At 49.5% G+C, this 18380-nt stretch overlaps 1 protein-coding gene across 5 annotated transcripts in view; it reads left to right on the top strand.

Annotated features, from left to right (window-relative positions):
* The window catches only part of SAMD4A (sterile alpha motif domain containing 4A), a 240429-nt gene extending 231320 nt beyond the window's left edge, over positions 1-9109 (top strand). For all 5 annotated transcript variants that reach the window (XM_077122585.1, XM_077122586.1, XM_077122584.1 and 2 more), the window contains 2 exons: positions 6127-6210; positions 8872-9109. In XM_077122585.1, coding sequence (XP_076978700.1) covers positions 6127-6210; positions 8872-8900 — 113 coding nt within the window. In that variant the 3' untranslated portion in view covers positions 8901-9109. The remainder of the gene's footprint in view (positions 1-6126; positions 6211-8871) is intronic.
* The last annotated feature ends 9271 nt before the right edge of the window (positions 9110-18380 follow it).

The raw sequence follows: 18380 nt of genomic DNA, 5'->3' as shown, positions 1-18380 counted from the left end.
ACAGCCCCTTGTTCCCGTGATAAAAGATCAAGTTATATAGAAAGGCTTGTCAGGAAAAGTGCCTGCCCCCTCCCCTCTTCCTCCTTTGCCCCCTAGACCCATGTCCCTGCTTATAACAGCTTCTCTTCTATTTTCCTGGCAGTTGCCTGCAAACCTCTAAGTAATGTGCCAGGGCATACTCAATATAGGGCTCTGCAACCCTGGGGAGGCTTTATTGCTTTTTCACTTTTATTTTATTTTATTTATTTTGCATGGGCAGGCACCGGGAATTGAACCCGGGTCTCCAGCATGGCAGGTGAGAACTCTACCACTGAGCCACCGTGCCGCCCTTTCATTGCTTTTTAATTAGCCTCTATCCACCCACGCTCGCCAACCCACCCCCAGAAAGGCCCTAATGAACCCCAGTGTTTTTAGTAAGAAACTAATTGTGGCCAAAGCATGAGGGCAAGGCTGCTTCTGTGCCCCCTCATTGCAAATAAAGCAGCCAGCACCTGGCAGGAGTGCTGTAGGTCCTGCCCAGCACATGCAGCACCGTGCTGGGTGGCTCTACCTGGGACATGGTCACAGAGGGCGAGGCAGGGAGAGCTGCCGCCCCACATCCCTCACCGGAGGGAAAGGAGGCTACAGGTGGTCTCCTCGCAGGCACGGGGACGTGCCTCCTAACCTTGGCTCCCGCTCTGAGTCCACTTGCCTGCACATCAGAGGCTGGTTTTCAAGACCGCAGTTGGTGTGAGAATGGATCCTCCTTCCCGAGGAAGCCAGCCTCCTGGGCCAGGGAGAGGCGCCCGCCTGCCTCTGAAGACGCGGAGGAAGGCGGCTCTTCGCGGAACAGGACCTCTGGAGATCACCCTGCCGCGTCACTCCACTCGGAAGATGCACGGCCTGGTTAGCTGTGGCCCCCGCTGGTGTCAGGCTAGGCTGTAAGTTATCATACCAGGTCAGCAGAAGTCGGGAAGGCACCAAGTGGCTTTCATTGGTGCACAAACAGGAGTAACTGTGAATGTAAAATGAAACAGAGACGTGTGCCCCATATAGAAGACAATCGCGTTACGGTAGGACGTGGTGGCTTTTTCCTCCTGGCAGTTAGGTTTCTTCAGAGGGTCATTCTAAGCCATACGGGCAGACCTTGAAGACTACAATCCATTGTCACAGCGAGGAAGCTCTATTGCTATAAACATCAAATCATTCTTTTAAGATGATGGAAGATGTTGAATGTCTCCAAAGAATCTCGAAAGAGCTGGGGTCCAGAACTGCCTCCAAGTTGTGCATTAATTGATCGGTCAACTTGTTGAGTTTTGCAAGAAGCCTTACTCTTTCCCGGATCTCCATAAATCCAGGGCCCCTTGGAGGCCTTTTCAGGGAGTTGTTTTAGCCTTATTTCCACAGGGACAGATGTTTCCCAGAACCAGCCAGGAGGGGTGTCAGGTGATTTTTCCTTCTCTGTGGCATCTGGGATGAGTAAGAAGCACTAACCCAGTCTTCTCAGAGCCAGGGGCACAGGGTCTAAAATGCTCTCACCAGGGGTGGTGACTTGAGCTCAAAATAAGCTTGGTGCCCGGTCAAAGTAGTCATGTTCATTGCCGAGGCAGAACGTGTTTTCCCAACTGGAAAATTCGTCTGAAAAACTGCATTGAGAATGATCGTTTATTTTGGAAGCAGCCGTGTTCCTGCTGACCTGAGCTCAGCCGCCCTCGGATTCAGGCAGAGAGGCTCTCTAGTGGCTCTGGCGAGAGAGACCCTAGGAGGCAATGGAGGCACCTGGCCACCTGGAGCCACCTTGGCCAGGAGCAGAGGGACCAGGAGCTCGCTGGTCCCGCAAAAAGGCAGCCAGGGAGAAGAGAGGAGAGGAGTGGGCGGCCACATGGAGCTGCCTCCTGGGGACCTTGTCCTTCCCTTGCATGAAACAACATGCGAACTCTCCCTGGCATCAGACTGCTGGAATATGAGATGGGTAAGGCGGTCCCTTACCCGGCAGCATTTCATGCAGTGATGTGTCTGTTCCTGGTGGCAAACCTTCTCAGGATTGGAATTCTCCCCCCTTAGAAAGCTGCATATCTGAAAGTACAGCACTCAAAACGGTTAGCATTCAAACATTTCCTCTTCAGCGTGAGTCAGTTTCAGGTTCCTTCCCCGGGATTGCTTTTAGGTGGGGTGGGGAATGGGAGCGTGCCGTGGGCACGCTGGGTCCCTTAGGGGAGTGGAGGGGGCTATCGGATGTGGAAAGAGCCCACATCAGGGGCCTGCTCTCCAGGAAGCCAAGGTAACAGCTCTGCCCAGGACTGGCCGGCAGAGGGCAGGGAGGGAGGGAGGTAAATGAGTCTGTTCCCATCACAGCCCAAGGACCCTAGTTGGGCCCAGGTCCCTCTGCCTGTGAGAGGGCCAATCCAAAGAGGCCAGCTCGGGGCAACATGGTACAGTATGTCTGGTTCTGTAATATGCTCATCATTTTTCTCCGAGTGTGGCTCCCAGAGAGCTGGTGCTGCCCTTAACTTGTGTGGGTTTGGAAATGTCTGGGAGGCCAGCAGGGAAAAGTGGCATTCCCTGAAGCAGACGCAGGGGTGCAGGCCATATGCACGTCGTCCTGTCACCTGTCTCTGCAGATGTTTCCCTACCCACCATGACTTCCTTTCCTTTTGTTACTTCCTGGTGCCTGTCTTCCCTTTCTCTCTTTCTTCCTGACTCTTCCTAACGCAGGTGCTTGGGCCCCGCTTCTCCGTCCTCTGTCCCCTTCCTGAGTGATCCTTTCTTTCCTGCTTCCTCTCCCTCCAGCCTCTCCCTGCTTCGCACTCAACCAGATGCAGAGCCCTCCTAGTCCTTCCACAGAGAGGCCTCAGCAGTCATTGGCAAAGCGGGATTCTAAAAGTTTTTCCTTGAATGCCCTGGCCTGTTTCTTATGCTAAAGTTCTAAAGAATTTGGCCTCTGACCCCCCCAGCCCCAGTGTCTTGGAGAAAGTTGCAGAATTGCATCTTAGGTGCCACCGAAGTGAGAACTCAGCCAAGATGCCATGTTTCTGCCAAGGAAAAGCCACACGTAATTCTGCGGCATGGGCAGCAGCTTCCTTCCAGAATCTTCTTACCCTGGGCCTGAGCACTCAACTCTGTACTTGCAGGACTTCTGAAAGGGAACAGCCAGCCTAGACCCAGTGGTTAGCAAACTGGAATAAATCATCATTAAATTCTGGAATAGTCTAATGGGAAGGGAGAGAAGAATTCTCAGTGTTCGGAGAGTGGTCATCTGAGCTAGAGAAATAGGCCTACTTTGGACAAGAGCAGAGAAGGATCTGTTAAAGATGGTTCTCTCCTATCTGCTTTAACAAGGGCTCTCAACTACACAGAGAATAAATGAGATGAGCCCTTGCATTTAGCAGGAGCCATAGCAAGAGTCTGCCAGCAATTCATGGGGGCCAGTGGGCCAGGAGCTGCCCAGTTTCCCCTCTGGTCCTTTGGTGAGAGCTCTGCCTACCAAGCAGCACGTGACTGGGGCTTATAGCCTGAAATGGAAGCTGTTATCTGCACAACCCGTCCGCCTTCTGCCTCTTGTATGTGGTGAGATGCTATGCATCTGTTTTTATCAAATACACAATTAAAAAGTCACACTATTAGGAAACTGGAGTTTGAACATATGGGCTTCAACCAACACTTAGAATTTTTCAAAGCTGCCCCAAGAGTGATGGGAGTCTGTGTGACCATCTTCACGGTTCCCAGTGCCTCGGAGAAGAGCACTGGGGGAGAAAACACAAGCCAGCCAACTTTCAACCTAAAAGAGCAGCCGATAAGGTTTAGAGATTCTGCAGCGGAGATCCCTGCGTTTCTCAACCCCCTTTTTGGAACATGCAGTCCCAGGCTTGGAAAGTGGCATTTTGCTGTGTGTTGGCAAGAAATTCTGCAGCTGAAACACTTCTCTCCAAATGTCGAGCATCTTTATTTATCCAAATCTCTCCACAGTGTTTGTTTAAAGGGGAGCGCTAGAGAGTAAACTAAATTTTACAATGAGCATATGGATGGCTATAATTGCTGAGGGTTTTTTTTTTTCATATTTGCTAACTGGCTATATATAAAATTGTGTGTTTCTATTTTATAGATTTCACACCCTGAAGACTGCTAATTTTTGCATGCATATGATTTTCACATGAATGGAGAAAAATACTAAAATACTCTTCCCTCTGAGATTGTCGAATTGCCTTGACCCTACACTCAGAGCAACTAGTTGGGGGTCGGGGGAGGGGGGTAGTGAGAGGACAAGAGGATCTTGTCCACCTCTCTGGAAACTTCTCCGGCCCCCACCTATCCACTCATGAGTTGGCAGAGTTGTCCAAACCCATCGACACCCGGGCTTATATCACAAAGAATGCAGTCTGCCCCACAGTGCTTTGAATTTTCATTTTGCCAACCCTCTCTCTGAGAATTTTAAATAATGGCAATAACAGCTGCTTCTGAAATCACTGAAAATGGGGAAATGTCAATGTCTGGCCAACCAAGGAAAACACGTACTTTGCTTTCACCACTGGTTTCAACTTCCTGTCGCCCCCCAAACCACCAACCTCATTTTTGTTAAGCATAGGTCTCCCCTTCCTGCACCCCCACTGGGCCCCTGGTGGAGATGTGAAGGAACAGGGAAATGGCCTGAAGTTTGGGCCACAGGATAGTCTCCCCACTTTACAGTAGAAGAACTAAGGCCCAAAGAAGTGGGTGCTCCCCAGGGTCACGCGGAAGGAAGCGGCAATGTTGGAATTTCCCAGTCAACTGGGACATATCCCATTGCTGACACCCCCTCTGGGGCTTTTCTTTCTACCCCCCCCCCCCACACACACACACAGGATTTCACAATTCTGAACTGCCAGAGTCCCCCTGCTACTTCTTGCTCCATCTTTTCCATCACTCGGCCACAGGTTTGGGGGTGCGTGCAAGGCCATGGCAGGGTCTTATGCGAGATTTTGAGGGATCTGAAAGCAGGAATGCTGTCTGCCAGGTGTTTCCAGCTGAGAGGACATTGAGGGCTCTGCAGGACAGGGGGCGAGGGGAGGTGCTGGCCGTGCGCTTCGGTGGGACAGGGCAGCAGTTCCCCGGGTGTCGTGGTTCAGATGTGCGTGGCGCTGTCTCAGGCAGCGGGGTCCACTTTGCCACCAGCACCCGCAGAGTGGCCCTCTGTGCCCTTCGCCCTGAACTGCTTGGTGGCCGAGCGTGCCGATAGTCTCGGTGACCTGCCTCTGCTCCGGTGTCACTAAGGCTTGCAGGAGAGCACAGGCCACGTGGGCTCCTGCCGGCTTGCAGGAGAGCCCAAGCCATGTGGGCTCCTGCCGAGCTCCGTGTTAGCTGGCTGCCCAGCGGCATCCCTTAGCCTCCCGGAGCCTCACTCAGGAATTGGGCTTGTGGCACAGCTCAGGGTACCCGCCTTCGGGGGTGCCCGACCCTTAGATGCAGGGGTGCCCTGGCTGTGCCGCGGTTTCCCACCCACCACTCCCCTGTATGAAGCAGAAGACCACCAGGCCTGCCCCAGTCCTGATGTGATGACATGCACGTTCCATTCGGGGGAGGCAGCCAGTAAATGCGGATCAGATGTTGGCAGAGGCAGGGAAGAAGAACAAAGCAGGGGAAAGGGATAGAGTACCGGGAGTTGTGGTTCATATACAATGATGAGTACGTCCCTTCTGAGGAGACAGTAGAGCTGGAGATCTGGAGGCCGGGGGAGAGCAAGCCATGGGAACATCCAGGGTCCATCATTCCAGGCAGAGGGAACAGCAGTGCAAAGGCCCTGGGGCACAAGAGAACCTGGGGTGGAGAGAAGGAAGGGAGAGCTGTAAGAGGGCAAAGAGGTGACAAGGGGCCAGGTCATGTGGCACTTTACAGGCCATGGCAGGGGTTTGCTTTTCCTCAAATGAGAAGTTGCTGGAAGGTCCTTAGCAGAAAAGCAACAAATGACCAGCTGTTTTCATATAGTCACTGGTTTCCTTCCAGGTTCTCAGCGAACTCTGTTTCCAAGAGACCTCAGGCTGGCTGAACCTGAATGTGACTTGTTCTCTGCAGGGGGGCACCCCAGGCCCTGCGAGAGGAGCCAGGTGGCACCGTGCATGCTTTCTCTTTGTCCTCAGAGGCCCCGTCACCAACATAACCCTTTGTCGCCTGCAGAATTCCAACTCCCCGTGACTGAACCTGACATCAACAACAGGCTGGAGTCCTTGTGCCTCAGTATGACCGAACACGCCCTGGGAGGTGAGTGTGTCCTTCCTGTAGGCCCTCGTGAGCCTGCAGGAGGTGGGGCAGGCGCCAACCATCTGCTCTGGACACTCTAGCTGGAGCTCGGAAGAATGGGGAGGGCCAAGGGCAGGGTAGGCAGGCGGACAGGGAGAAAGAATGGTCTCAGGGTGCTATTTGCCCCTGACAGCCACTCCACACTGAGAGGCCACAGCCCCCTGCTCCCCTCCCTTCCCTCTGTCCCCAGAAGCTCCACCCCCGGCGCACCCTGGACTCACAGCACCGTGGCCACTCCAGCCAAATGCAAGGAGCTGGAGGGGTCAGGAGCACAAGAGTTTTTCGTGGGAACACTCCCCACACCCCACCCCAGCATTGGATGCCTTCCTCTCAGCACTCGATCCCCCAGTTGGGTCCAGGCATATCCCGACTTGCTCTAAAACAGAGATTCTTGAGGGCGGGCCACGGTGGCTCAGCAGGCAGAGTTCTCACCTGCCATGCCAGAGACCCGGGTTTGATTCCCAGTACTGTCCATGCAAAAAAAAAAGATTCTTGAAACAAAACACCCCGTGTGTTTTCACATCTCCCTGTTTGAAGCGGCTTTCTTGCTGCCAGAGCCCCAAGACATGGTGGCGCCTGGCACTGTGATGGGGATGGGGACACTTGGGTGAGCTTGCCCTCTGCAGCCTGTTGTCCCGGTCAGTCCTGTGGCTGGGTGTGCAGGGCCGGCCCCAGGAGGAGGGCATGGAAGGGGCCATGGCTTCCCACTGTGTAGTCAGATCTGAAGCTCTGCTTTGCCCTGCAGCCCAGCATCCTAAATCTCCCCACGGGCAGCTCTCTGGAGGCCCGGATTCATCCATGGCTCGTGGGGATGTTTGGCGGGCAGGGGAAAGGAGATAACCCCTCTTAGCAACTTCCTGGGAGACGCAGAGAGCCCCCCATGCTTGCCGACACCCCTCTCCAGGCTGCAGACTCCCTCCCCCCCCAAGGGTACCATCAGCACACCTAGAGCCAAAATTTGCCCTAACAACCTGGCAGTGGCTGGGAGAAAGGCTGCCATCAGCTGCTTGCTCTAGAAAGCTTGGTCCCCCAAACCAGTGTGGTTTTTGAATTTTTAGTCTCTGTAAACACAACCTTCACCTGAAACCAAACATGAGGCAGGTACATGCTCTCCATGGAGCAGTGTAGAGGGCTAAACTGCTCCCCCCTGACCTCACCCAGGGTCAACTTGTTCCCAGTCCCAAGAAAGCCTCCCCTCAATACCAGGAGGTTGCTGCAATAATAGCCAGACAGATGGCAGGAAGACCCAGCGCTTTCCGTGACCTCCCCCAGGGTCCCAGGGACCACCATTTGCAAAGCACTGCTCTCCCCTAGTCCATTCAAATCGCAGAAGCTTAGCAGCACTGTTGGTCTTCCCAGGTACCTCTGATGGGAGGTGCCACCAGCTCCTGTTCTCCACCTGGGTCAGTAGCACCCATAGTCCCCTAAGAAGTAATAAGAAGCAACCCAAATGCCCATAAACTGATGAGCAGGTAAACAAAAATGTGGTCTAGCCATCGTGTGGAATATTAGACAGCCATAAAAAAGAACAAGTACTGTTTGATGTTACAATGTGGATGAACCTTGAAAACATGATGCTAGGTGAAAGAAGCCAGACACAGAAGGCCATATATTGTAAGATTCCATTTATATAAAATGTCCAAAATAGGGAAATCCAGACGTACAGAAAATATATTAATGATTGTCAGGGGCTGAAGGAGAGCAGGGCGAGGCGGCGGTGGGGGTGGGTGCGTGATTGCTGATGGGTCCCAGGGTTCTTTTGGGGAATGATGAAAATGTTCTGGAATCAGATAATGGTGATGGGTGTACAAGTCTGTGTAGAGCTACTAAAAAAAGTGAATTGTATTCTTTAAAGGATGAATTTTATGGTGTATAGGATTATATCTCAATTTAAAAAGAAAAAAAAAGAAGTTAACCATCCAAAAGAAGTGATGGGGCCAGAATTAGCACAGCAGCTGGCGAGTGGATCTGCAGAGCTGGCCCCTGTGATGGGGTCTCAGGAAAGGAGGAGGAGGTGCATCCCTCCTGGTCTGACCACTTGAGTCCAGGTGCCAGGGTCACAGCCACCTGGTCCCCAGTTCTCATGCGGGGTGAGAGGGAGGTGACTGCCTCTCCTCTGTTCCCCCATCCTTCATTCCAGCCCCTCCACCCGCCCTCACCCCCGCCAAGCATTGGCCCATCTCCACGCCCTTACCGGAGTGCTATACCCTTCCCACCCACATCTCCTCCTGCCTCCTCTTGGCCTGACAAATGCTCTCTTCTCCTGTCAGCGTTGCCTCACAGCATCCTTTGGTGTCTCTGTGAACCTGCCCTTTGCCTTCCAAGGCTGATGTAAACACGCCCCTCTCCATGCTGCTGCTGTGTCTGGGTGGTGAGCAGACTGGAGAGCACGGTTCCCGGGCTCAGCGTGGCCCGTGGCACAAGCAGCCATTGCAGATGTTGAGTGGGGGGTGGGGGCCTGTCAGCAAGCGAGCAAATGAGTGGATGAATGAATGAGTGAACGAATGAATTTAGCCCTTACCTGTGCTCAGAGAGGAGGCCCACCCTGCAAGACCTTGCTGTAGGTGAGCTGACAGAGTAGATCCACTCCCCCCACCCATAAGGCGCTTCTTTCTCTCCCAGATGGGGTTGACCGGACTTCCACCATCTAGAAGCTGAAGCCGGGACGACAGCGCTGGCCGTGAAATCGACTTGCTGCGGGTCCAGTGTCAACCATCTTCCGGGTTGCAAGGGTTGCACAGAATCCTCCAAGATACTTTGCAGCCTTTTTTTTTTTTTTTTTTCTTTTCTTCCTGGTCCCTCTCCTGTTTTGATTTTGTGAGAGCGTAGGTCATCCCTGTAAACATATCAGTAGACCTGGGATCGGTTCTTTTGACAGTTGTTGTTTTTTTTTTCCTGACATGGGCTGGCTTTTGGTGTGCAGGATGGGGAAGGGTCTCTGGGAAAACGTGGGACTGGGAGGGAGGTGGGGGAGGGCGAGCCAAGTGTCTTCCTAGATGGGGAGAAGGAAAAATAGAGTGCCACTATGGGGAGAGATCCAGAGACCCTGGAGGCAGGCTGAAGCCCAGACCCTGGGGGTGGGGGGTGGGGAGGGGACTTCCAGAAAGCCTGGTTCTGGAGTCAGACCACATGACCAAAAGCAAGATGGGCCCCCAGTCCACCGCCCATTTATGTCTCCACCGCCTGAATTCCCCCTGAGGCCCCTGATGGAATCAGCCGCTGGAGGGAGCCACGCGGCCACCGGGGGCAAAAAGGCAAAACAAAATCCCCTCCCACAGAATTTCAGATAAACTTTTGATTTTTGTGTACTGTTTACATAAGTTTTAAGGGTACATCGTGCGTCAAGAGTTTGGATAGAACTTCTCTTCATACTCTTGTTTTTGTAAAGAATTCGGTATGGATATGGATTCTTTTTCTCCCCTCCTCTGTTTTATAATCACAGCAGGGTTGGCTTTTTTTAAAAGGGGCTGCCAAGTTCTGCTTCTTGGGACGATGGATGCGGTCACGTAGGCCTGAGGCATCTCCCCGTCTTTTCACCCATGGGTGGAAGGAAGGTGGAGGTGGATTTGGAGGTTGTGAGGATGTGGCTGAAAGGTGCAGAGAGGTGCAAAGGTGCAAGGATGATGGCAGCAGGCGATCGGTGGCAGGCTTGCTCCCGGGTCACCCAGAGAATCCGAAAGAATGCCGCCGCCCCTTTCTGTGCTGGAGCTGCACGCGGGGTGTCATCCTGTGTCGCTCCCGGTCTTGCTAAGCAAACGCGTCCGGGAGGGGAAAAGCTCCGCTGCAGGGGAAAAGGCAAGAAGAGGCGCGGGGTTCTTCCGTGAAAGGGTCAATGGCCGGATCAAAAGCTCCGAGCATTGCCTGAGTAGGTTGCTCGTGGGAACGTGAGCCCGGGGGCAGTGCCCCCTTCCCCCTACACACCACCACCCCCAGGTTACTGCTGAGGAAGAGGAGGGAAGAAAGGTCCAGCCAAGTGGACAGACAAGCAGCCGGCAGGTGTCAGAGAGAGGGGACAGGGAGGGGTCACCGGCCCCGCTGGACAGGGAAAGGAGATGGGAGCCGGGGAGGGGGAAGGATCACTTTGTGATTGAAATGACAGTGCCAGCCACGCGGTCTGTGCCGTGTGGTTGTCGGACCTACCCATCCACACTAGGAGAGGGGAAGAAAGAAATCCTTACTCAGTGAGAGGTTAACAAACTGCGGTACCAACAAAGTAATAGCTCTGTTTCTTCCGGGCAAGAAAGACTGCGTTTTCCAATTGATGCAGCAGAGGTATTAGAGGAAATCAAGCCGGAGCTGTGCTGTGCACTGGAAAATTGGGTTGTGTAAATGATGGGATGCCTGTTCAGCCAGAGGAGAGATAAAGAAGAGGGCATGAGGCCTGTTTACTGAACGGGTGAGTCCGACGCTGTTTCTGGAGTGAGGTCAGAGTCAGAATTAAAGAGACGCGACTGTGAAAATCACTGCACGCACGGTTATTAAAAAAAAAATTAGTGAAGGAAGTACAGATTGAAAAGGCCTTAATGAAATCTGAACAGCTTTCTCTTGTCATCAAGATTAAAACTGCACACCCAAGCCAGCCTTGGGCATTGTGATGAGGCTTTGACATCCTTTTGCAGTTTGAAAAGGTAAGATCATCTGAACCGTGCAGCCTTTAGCCAGCAAAGATGGCTTATTTGAGTCCACCATTGAATGGGCTGCGGGAAATAAGAGACAGTCCTCTCCTCGGTTGACGATAAGTTTGAAAGATGCAAGTCCATGTGCAGAAAGAGGGAAGCGTTTTTCAGTTCCATTTCGTTTTTTTAACCAAGTGCCATTAATATTCACCCTTCTCCACCCCTTTTCTAAACAAGCTGAGAACGTGTGGAGATGGACGATCCCATGCAAAGCAGATAGAATAGGTCAAAAGTGTTGAGAGCCAAAGGTAAGAGTAGAAGGTTTGGGAATGTGTCTTTTGGATGCTACGAAAGTTAATAAGGAGAAAATGATGGTATTAGCTGGCTGAGAAGTTAAGAAAGCGTTCAGATCTGCTGCACCTCAAATACGCATATCCATGAAGACTCATGTTGTTCAGAAAACAGATTGTGAACACAATCACATTAGCATGAATCCTTTAAAAGGAAGAAGACCTTAAAAGGATTTGCAAATCTGAATTTCTATTTATTCCTTCACTGAAGATAGAAACTGGTTATCTGATTATTAGAGATATTATTTTGGATATGTTACTTATTAACTTGCTATGGCTGGTAACCATGATAAAGTCTGTTATTAATAACATAATTCGTTTTTTAAAGAAAAAAAGAAGCTTATTTTTCATTGACAGTGTATAGATTTATCTACTCAGTTGTGTTTTGCTATTAGTGTTTTAATTTTTTTTTTTAAGTTGAGTGTTCGGATAAATTAGGAGAGTCTGTCCCCACCCTGTTTTGAGTCCTGTGTTGACTGCAGGTATACAGTTCAATTTTAGAATCCTAAAGCAAAAGAAATCTATTTATAAAAGAAACAGTTGCATGCATAAGGCTGTGAAAGTCAGATATTTAGTAATAAAGCGGCAGTGCCTTTTTTTGTATTTACCCATTGACTCCAAATGCAACTGTTTTATATTAGGTAAATAGTAAATGATTTTAAAATCTCAGAGTAAAAACTATTTCACTACATGTTCTCCCCACCCCCCTCCTTGGTCTGATTTAAGCAGTATGTTCTCTGCCTCTCCACCTGTCCCAGGGACAGTGGGGTTCTACAGTATTGTTACCACGTATGATGTTTTATTGGTGCTTTTCATTCATAGCGGTTTCTTACCGGAAACAGTAGAAAGAAACACATGAACTGTGCACAAGAAATGAAACAGTGCTGCTGATATGTTTTGTTTTTCCCCACCAATGCTTTTGAATTTCACTTTTTGAAACGAAGGCGGGCAAGCAAACTAGGCGCTGCCGCATCCTGCGGCCCGGGGGCGGCTGTTTGCATGAAGCGCTCAGCTCCTGTGTCCTGCCCGGGCCCTTTCTGGTACTCAGGAACGAGCCGCAGCTGGCCCCCCTGCTCCCACTCGTGTAAAGAGACACTGAGGGAAACGAGGTTTTCTTTTGAGGTGTCTTCGGCTGCCCTTTTCGGAACAGGAGCCTCCTCCAGGCCCTTTGTTCTTCGGCGCCTCCTGCCGTGCGAGCGAGCGAGACCGGGGATCGGCGCGGGGCCGAGTTTGGGCTGAAGGCGGGGTGGTGTGAGACCCGAGGGCAGGGACGCGCGGGGAGGCGCACCCCCACCCCCACCCCCACCCCCACCCCCGGTCTCGCCGGCCAGTGTCCTAACCAAGGACCTGCGGAAGGATAATTTGCACATGGGGATGTGATAACACTAATGTTGATTTTTTTTTTTTTACAAGTCATCGGAGATGTTTGCAAAACGAGTTTTATTTTTTTGTAATTCCTTTATCTTTACTTAAAGGTGAATGTTGTATTCCTCTGGGAGGAATAGGAAGAAAACAGGAATGTTAATGTCAAACAGAAGACTTCCTCCCTTATTAATATATAACCCTCATGTATTTATGCCTAATGTAAGCTGACTTTTAAAGAGCTTTGTTTTGTCGCATGCCCTGTGCAGGCATCCCTATTGTACATGCATGCCTTCCGTCCTCTTTTCCTGTATAAAGTTAGTGAACAAAGAAATATTTTTGCCTAGTTCATGTTGCCAAGCAATGCATATTTTTAAAATTTGTCATATATGAAAATCGCATGTTTGTTACATGTAAAAGCTTTACTGATATACAGATATACTAATGTTTGAAGATGCTGTTCTTTGCAAGTGTACAGTTTTCAAATGTTGTTACCAGTGAAACACCCTTGTGGTTTAAACTTGCTACAATGTATTTATTACTCATTTCCTCCCACATAACTAAGAATCATGGCTATATTTCATATCAACGTTATATTGAAAGTGAAGGGAAATGATTAATACAAGGTTTTGTAACACTGGTGTGTGTCTTTTTTTTTTTTTTTTTTGGTCAACTTGATCAATTATAAAACAAGAACTGAATCTCAGAAAAAAACAGCAAAGAAGAATGAGCATGAAATCCCTCTGAGCTATTTCTACCTGCCCATTCTATGCAAAATACATATTTCACCTATGAGCTGCTTTTTAGACAAAAGACAGGAAAAGGGGTATAAACATTTACACCGTTTGATCTGTGCCCAGAATGACTTAGGGGCATGTGTCTAACTCTAACCTTGCAAATAGTATTGTTTATAGTTGCTCTCCATGCCCAATGCCTTTGAAACCATATTTCACACCTAAGCCATGGCATGAAGAAACAGCAGTCTCTTTGGAGCCTTGGAGTTTTACCTACACATGGCTTAAATCTCATTCTAACTCTTCTAAGTACATTAGAATATATAATACATAGTCATATAAATTCTAAATAATGTGGCAATTAAGCATATGGCTAGAGGGATGGACCTGGGTTTGAAATCTGGTTCCAGCATTCTCTTGCTGTGTGATTTTGGACAAGTAGTATAACCTCTCTGAACCTCGAGTTTGTTTTATTTTTGGCCTATGGTACTCAAGCTTTACATAATTAAACCTTTGATTAAAAAAAAAGGACAAAAGAAAACAGGAAATAGTATTTATTGCCATCATACCCTAGCAACGCAACAGTTCTCTGAGGTAACCACAATTTGACGTTGTGATGCCAACAACACAGTAACTCCCCTTTTGCCAGGCTCAGCTGCTGAAGAGACACACAAAATCCAAATTGGTCCCTGGAAACATGAAGAAATGTCTGCTAAACTCAGGCGTTAATTGAAATTCTTCATAATGCTGAATTCTGGTAATCTGAGTGGGCTGTATCTCAGAGCAGGACTGTAGTATTATAACCCGAGTGGGGATGAACATACGAGAGAAAAGTCGAGCCTCACTTATGACAAGCGTGGAATGAGGGTGAATGTGAGAGTTGTGAGGTTGAAGGAGAGAGAGCATGAAGGCTCAACAAGGTACCTGAAGTGGGTTTGGGGCTCAATAGGTGGGCTACAACGGTTTGCCAGCAATCTTTGCTGTGAAACATTCAATCCCTAAGAAAATGTTACTCGTATGTTAAAGCTTTTAGGCCTAGACCCCTCTCCCAAGAGGAGGTTTGGTTCCTTTTATCAAGGGGGAATGGTTAACACCAGCATAGCATAAGGCCTATGGAAGAGGCTGCAGTATCCGTAACCAGAGCCCCGCCCCTCCCTAGGAATGTGTGGAGCCTTCTGGATGGGACTGGCTCACCCAGCATCACAGTGCTTGAGGCTGACATTTTTTCCTTTTCACCTTTCCCGGCGGGCAATGCTATTACAGCACAGCCCAGCCCTGAGCTCTCAGAAACCATTCCCCAGACTTCTCCATGCAATTCCATTTTCTGGTTTTCATCTGCATGTTACAATACCTAAAAACCAGCCCTTCCCCAGCACTTCAGGCTGTGGACCCATAGCAGCAGCTATGGGATCCCTACACAGGGATGCCCTGTGTTCTCTTTGAGATAGTGTGTGCTTCTCAAACTGTCTGTGAAGACCGGTTATTACTCATTTCCAACCCATCAATCCAATTCTTTTGTGAAATGCGATAAAAATAAAAACACAAGCCCCAACATATATTTTTTTAATTATATTCAACAGAAACAAAATTATTCTGTCAAGTTACCATGAAGCAGTCCCACTCTGGCACCTTAAACTCTGGGGTCAGCCTGCAGGGTCAGTCCAGGAGCTTGCACTCTAGATGAGATGATGGATAACCTGAGGCCAGTACCCCTAACATGCTAGAGAAGTGGCCATTGGATGTGAAAAGTGCCCAGGAGTTGGGCCAAGAATGGTAAGTCCTTTGTTTACTCGGTCGTTTCTAAGAGCCGAAGATGAAAGAGTTGGAAGGCTGTAGGGGGGAAGGCCCAGGGGTGATGGGACTGAGGGTGGGAGGTTGGAGGCTGGACCTGAACCTGAGGTCTTCTGAAACGAGTCAAGCACTAAAGCACCATTTCCAAAGCAGCCCTGAGACTGTGGCCTCGCACGCTGAAGTTCTGGCCCAGCTAGAATGTGTGTGTGCAGGTCTACACATTCAGGATGCAGAGATGGGAAGTGGGAAATAAGGGTGGCGTAAGCATGAGTTCAACTTAAGCCTCAGGTGTTATTTAGCATCACCGGCGGAGCAAATGATTTCCCCTGTCCAAGGCTTCAGCCTGACCCAGTGGCACTCACACCAGCCTGACCCATGGAGCTCTCCATCCTCAGACATTGACTTTTCTATGATGTACACACGGGAATGCAGTGTCTGAGGATTTCCTCCATGGAATATTTTTTCACTCTTAAGTGGTTTCTACTTGAATTTTTGAAACCAAAACGGAGAAACATTTTGGCAACCTCATAAAGCTTGTACTTTATAAAAAGGCAGCTTTGTGTTTACATTTGACTCAGAGTGCATATTTTAAACTGGTGTGTTGCATAGTTTTTTGAGGTGATGTGTTTTAAGCCCTATCCAGGAGAAACAGAACTGGAGCTCTGGTGAATTCAATGGTCCTGCCAGAGCTCCTGGAACCTGAGACATCAAAGAGGCTCCAGCTAAACCCCTGGTGGAAAAAACAGTTGGGACTGGGTGTCCCTCTGTTTAATGCAACGTCTTTGTGAGCTATTTCCAGTTTTCCATACCATAAACTCAGAACAGGCTCATAAGTGAAGTTAGACAAACCCACAAAACCCCAAAATCAAAGTCTATCTGATTTGACCTCACTGCTTTGCTCTCTGTTGTACTCATCCCAGATGTTCTGTGCGAAGAGGTTAAACATCGATTTCCTGTATGACTGAGACTTCACTCACCTGAGTCCCTTGTAGCCTGTGACCCTGTTATTCATCCAAGAGGGAATGTGAACAATGTCAGCAAATTGTGGATGAGAGAAATGAAATGGAGCCATGACTAGCAATATCATTTGCCAAATGTGTCAACCCAACCCCAGGGCAGAGAGCATGGACCCTACATACTTTCTCATTCACCTCTGCTCCGAGGTCTGGTTTTATCCCCTCAGCTTGCTCCACACTGCTCTCTCAGGACACAGAATCTAAGCCCTAGACCACCTGCAGTTCACTGCATTTAAAGCATGCCTCTAAAATGTTAATACTCCAAACCATCCCTCAAAAAACAGACGTAGGGGGACAGGCCCCAGGTTTTCTCTCTTCCTCCTGTAACTGAAATTCCTGAGGATTTGGCGCTGGCCAAGTGTCTGCAGGCTGAAGAGTACCTTGCATGACACAAGCACCACATTCCTTTCAGAACTCGTGGGCGAGAGCCAGGCTTATGGTGAAGACCTCAGCAGGGCCCCTGGAGTCCTTTCAGTCTCTTAGTGAAAGGAGACCGGGTAGCTTCAGGATGTCCATAAGAGGTCGGGAAGGAGAACAAGGGCTTGGCACACCTCCCTGGCCAGGACAGTGGACACCCCCAAAGCCAAGAGGAGGCCAGTGGGCAGAGCTCTGGCTGGTCCTTGCGTCGATGGAGAAGCCTCATTCATGGAAGAGGTAAGTCATATCCAACTATCCTAGTCCACCAAAGGCATGAGGATGCAGCACACCAGAGATGGATGGGCTTTCAATAGAAGGGGATTTATTTAGTTAAAAATGTGTAGTTCTTCAGAGGAAAGGCAGCCAACTTTCAACGGAGGTTCTTTCTTACGTGGAAGGCACAGGATGGTCTCTGCTGGCCTTCTCTCCAGGCCCCTGGGTTCCAACAACTTTCCCTGGGGTGACTTCTTTCTGCATCTCCAAAGGCCTGGGCTGAGCTGCGAGTGCTGAGATGAGGTATGCTGAGCTGCTTGGGCTGTGCTATGTTGAGTCTCTCATTTAAGCACCAGCCAATTAAATCAAACATCATTCATTGCAGCAGGCACGCCTCCTAGCTGACTGCAGATGTAATCAGCAACAGATGAGGTTCACATGCCATTGGCTCATGTCCACAGCAATAGAACTAGGCACGTTCACCTGGCTAAGTTGACACCTGAACCTAACTACCACACCATCCAAGCCACCTAGGTCTCTCAGAAGAGAGGTAGCAATGGCCCTGAAAGGACAAAAAGCAGAAACTCTAGGAGAGAACCTCGGGGACATTGCAGATTTGGGAGAAAGATAGGGCATACAAATTTGAGGAACTGAAGTAAGTAAATAAATAGCTGGAATGTAGAATACAGAGAAAGGGAGTGATGGGGGGAAGGAGGCCAGGCACGGTCAGATATGGCCTCATAAGCCATGGAAAAAAACCATTTCGACTCTGCCTTAAAAGCAGTCACTGCCCTTGCCAAACAGCAGTATGATCAGGTATATGGGTTTGGGGGGTTTGTTTTTGTTTTTGTTTTCTTGGTCTTATTGTATTATTGCTGTTTCTTTTTCGAAGGGGCAATGCTTTCACGTGGTTCAAAATTCAAAAGAGACAAAAGGGCTTAAGGGACTGTCCTATGCCCCAGATACGCTGTCCCCCAGTCAGTGTTAGTTTATTTTATGTACATGCAAATTCCAATATAGTCTTTGGTCCTCCTTTTTACACCCCCCAAAAAAGAGCATACTATATATACTGTTCAGCGTTGTTAGGGGCTTTTCTTTTTTCCCTTGATTGGTTTTGAGGACCATTCTCAGTCTGTGCCTCCTACTTTTTGGAGGCTACACAGTGCTTTGCTTTGTAGATTAACACAACCTCTTTAAACCAGCCCCTATTGGTGGACATTCAGCTTGCCTCCACTCTTTTTCTATTACAAACAATGCCCACAAGTGTGATTGGTGGGTCAAAGGGTATGTCTTCATTTGCCTGGCTGCTATGACAAATCCACACAATGGGTTGGCTTAAACAACAGGAATTTGGTCTCACGGTTTCAGAGGCCGGAGGACTTGCTTACTCCTGCAACAGTTAGCATTCTTGTGGCCTGATAATTCTTGGGGTCCCTTGGCTTCCCTGTCACATAGCAATGGCCCCTCCTTTCTCTTCCGGGTCCCCACCGATCTCCAATTTCCCCCTGTGGACCTCTCTGACCTGGTTTCCTGGTTTCTTCTCTTTATAAGGCCTTCAGTAATCTGAATGAAAGCTCATCCTGCTTCAGTTGGGCACCTTAATTAAAAACAGCATTCTGTGTTCCAAGAAAT

Source organism: Tamandua tetradactyla, chromosome 12, assembly GCF_023851605.1.
Source record: "Tamandua tetradactyla isolate mTamTet1 chromosome 12, mTamTet1.pri, whole genome shotgun sequence".
In the NCBI taxonomy this organism is placed as follows: domain Eukaryota; kingdom Metazoa; phylum Chordata; class Mammalia; order Pilosa; family Myrmecophagidae; genus Tamandua; species Tamandua tetradactyla.
This window is presented reverse-complemented; position numbering and strand designations above follow the sequence as displayed.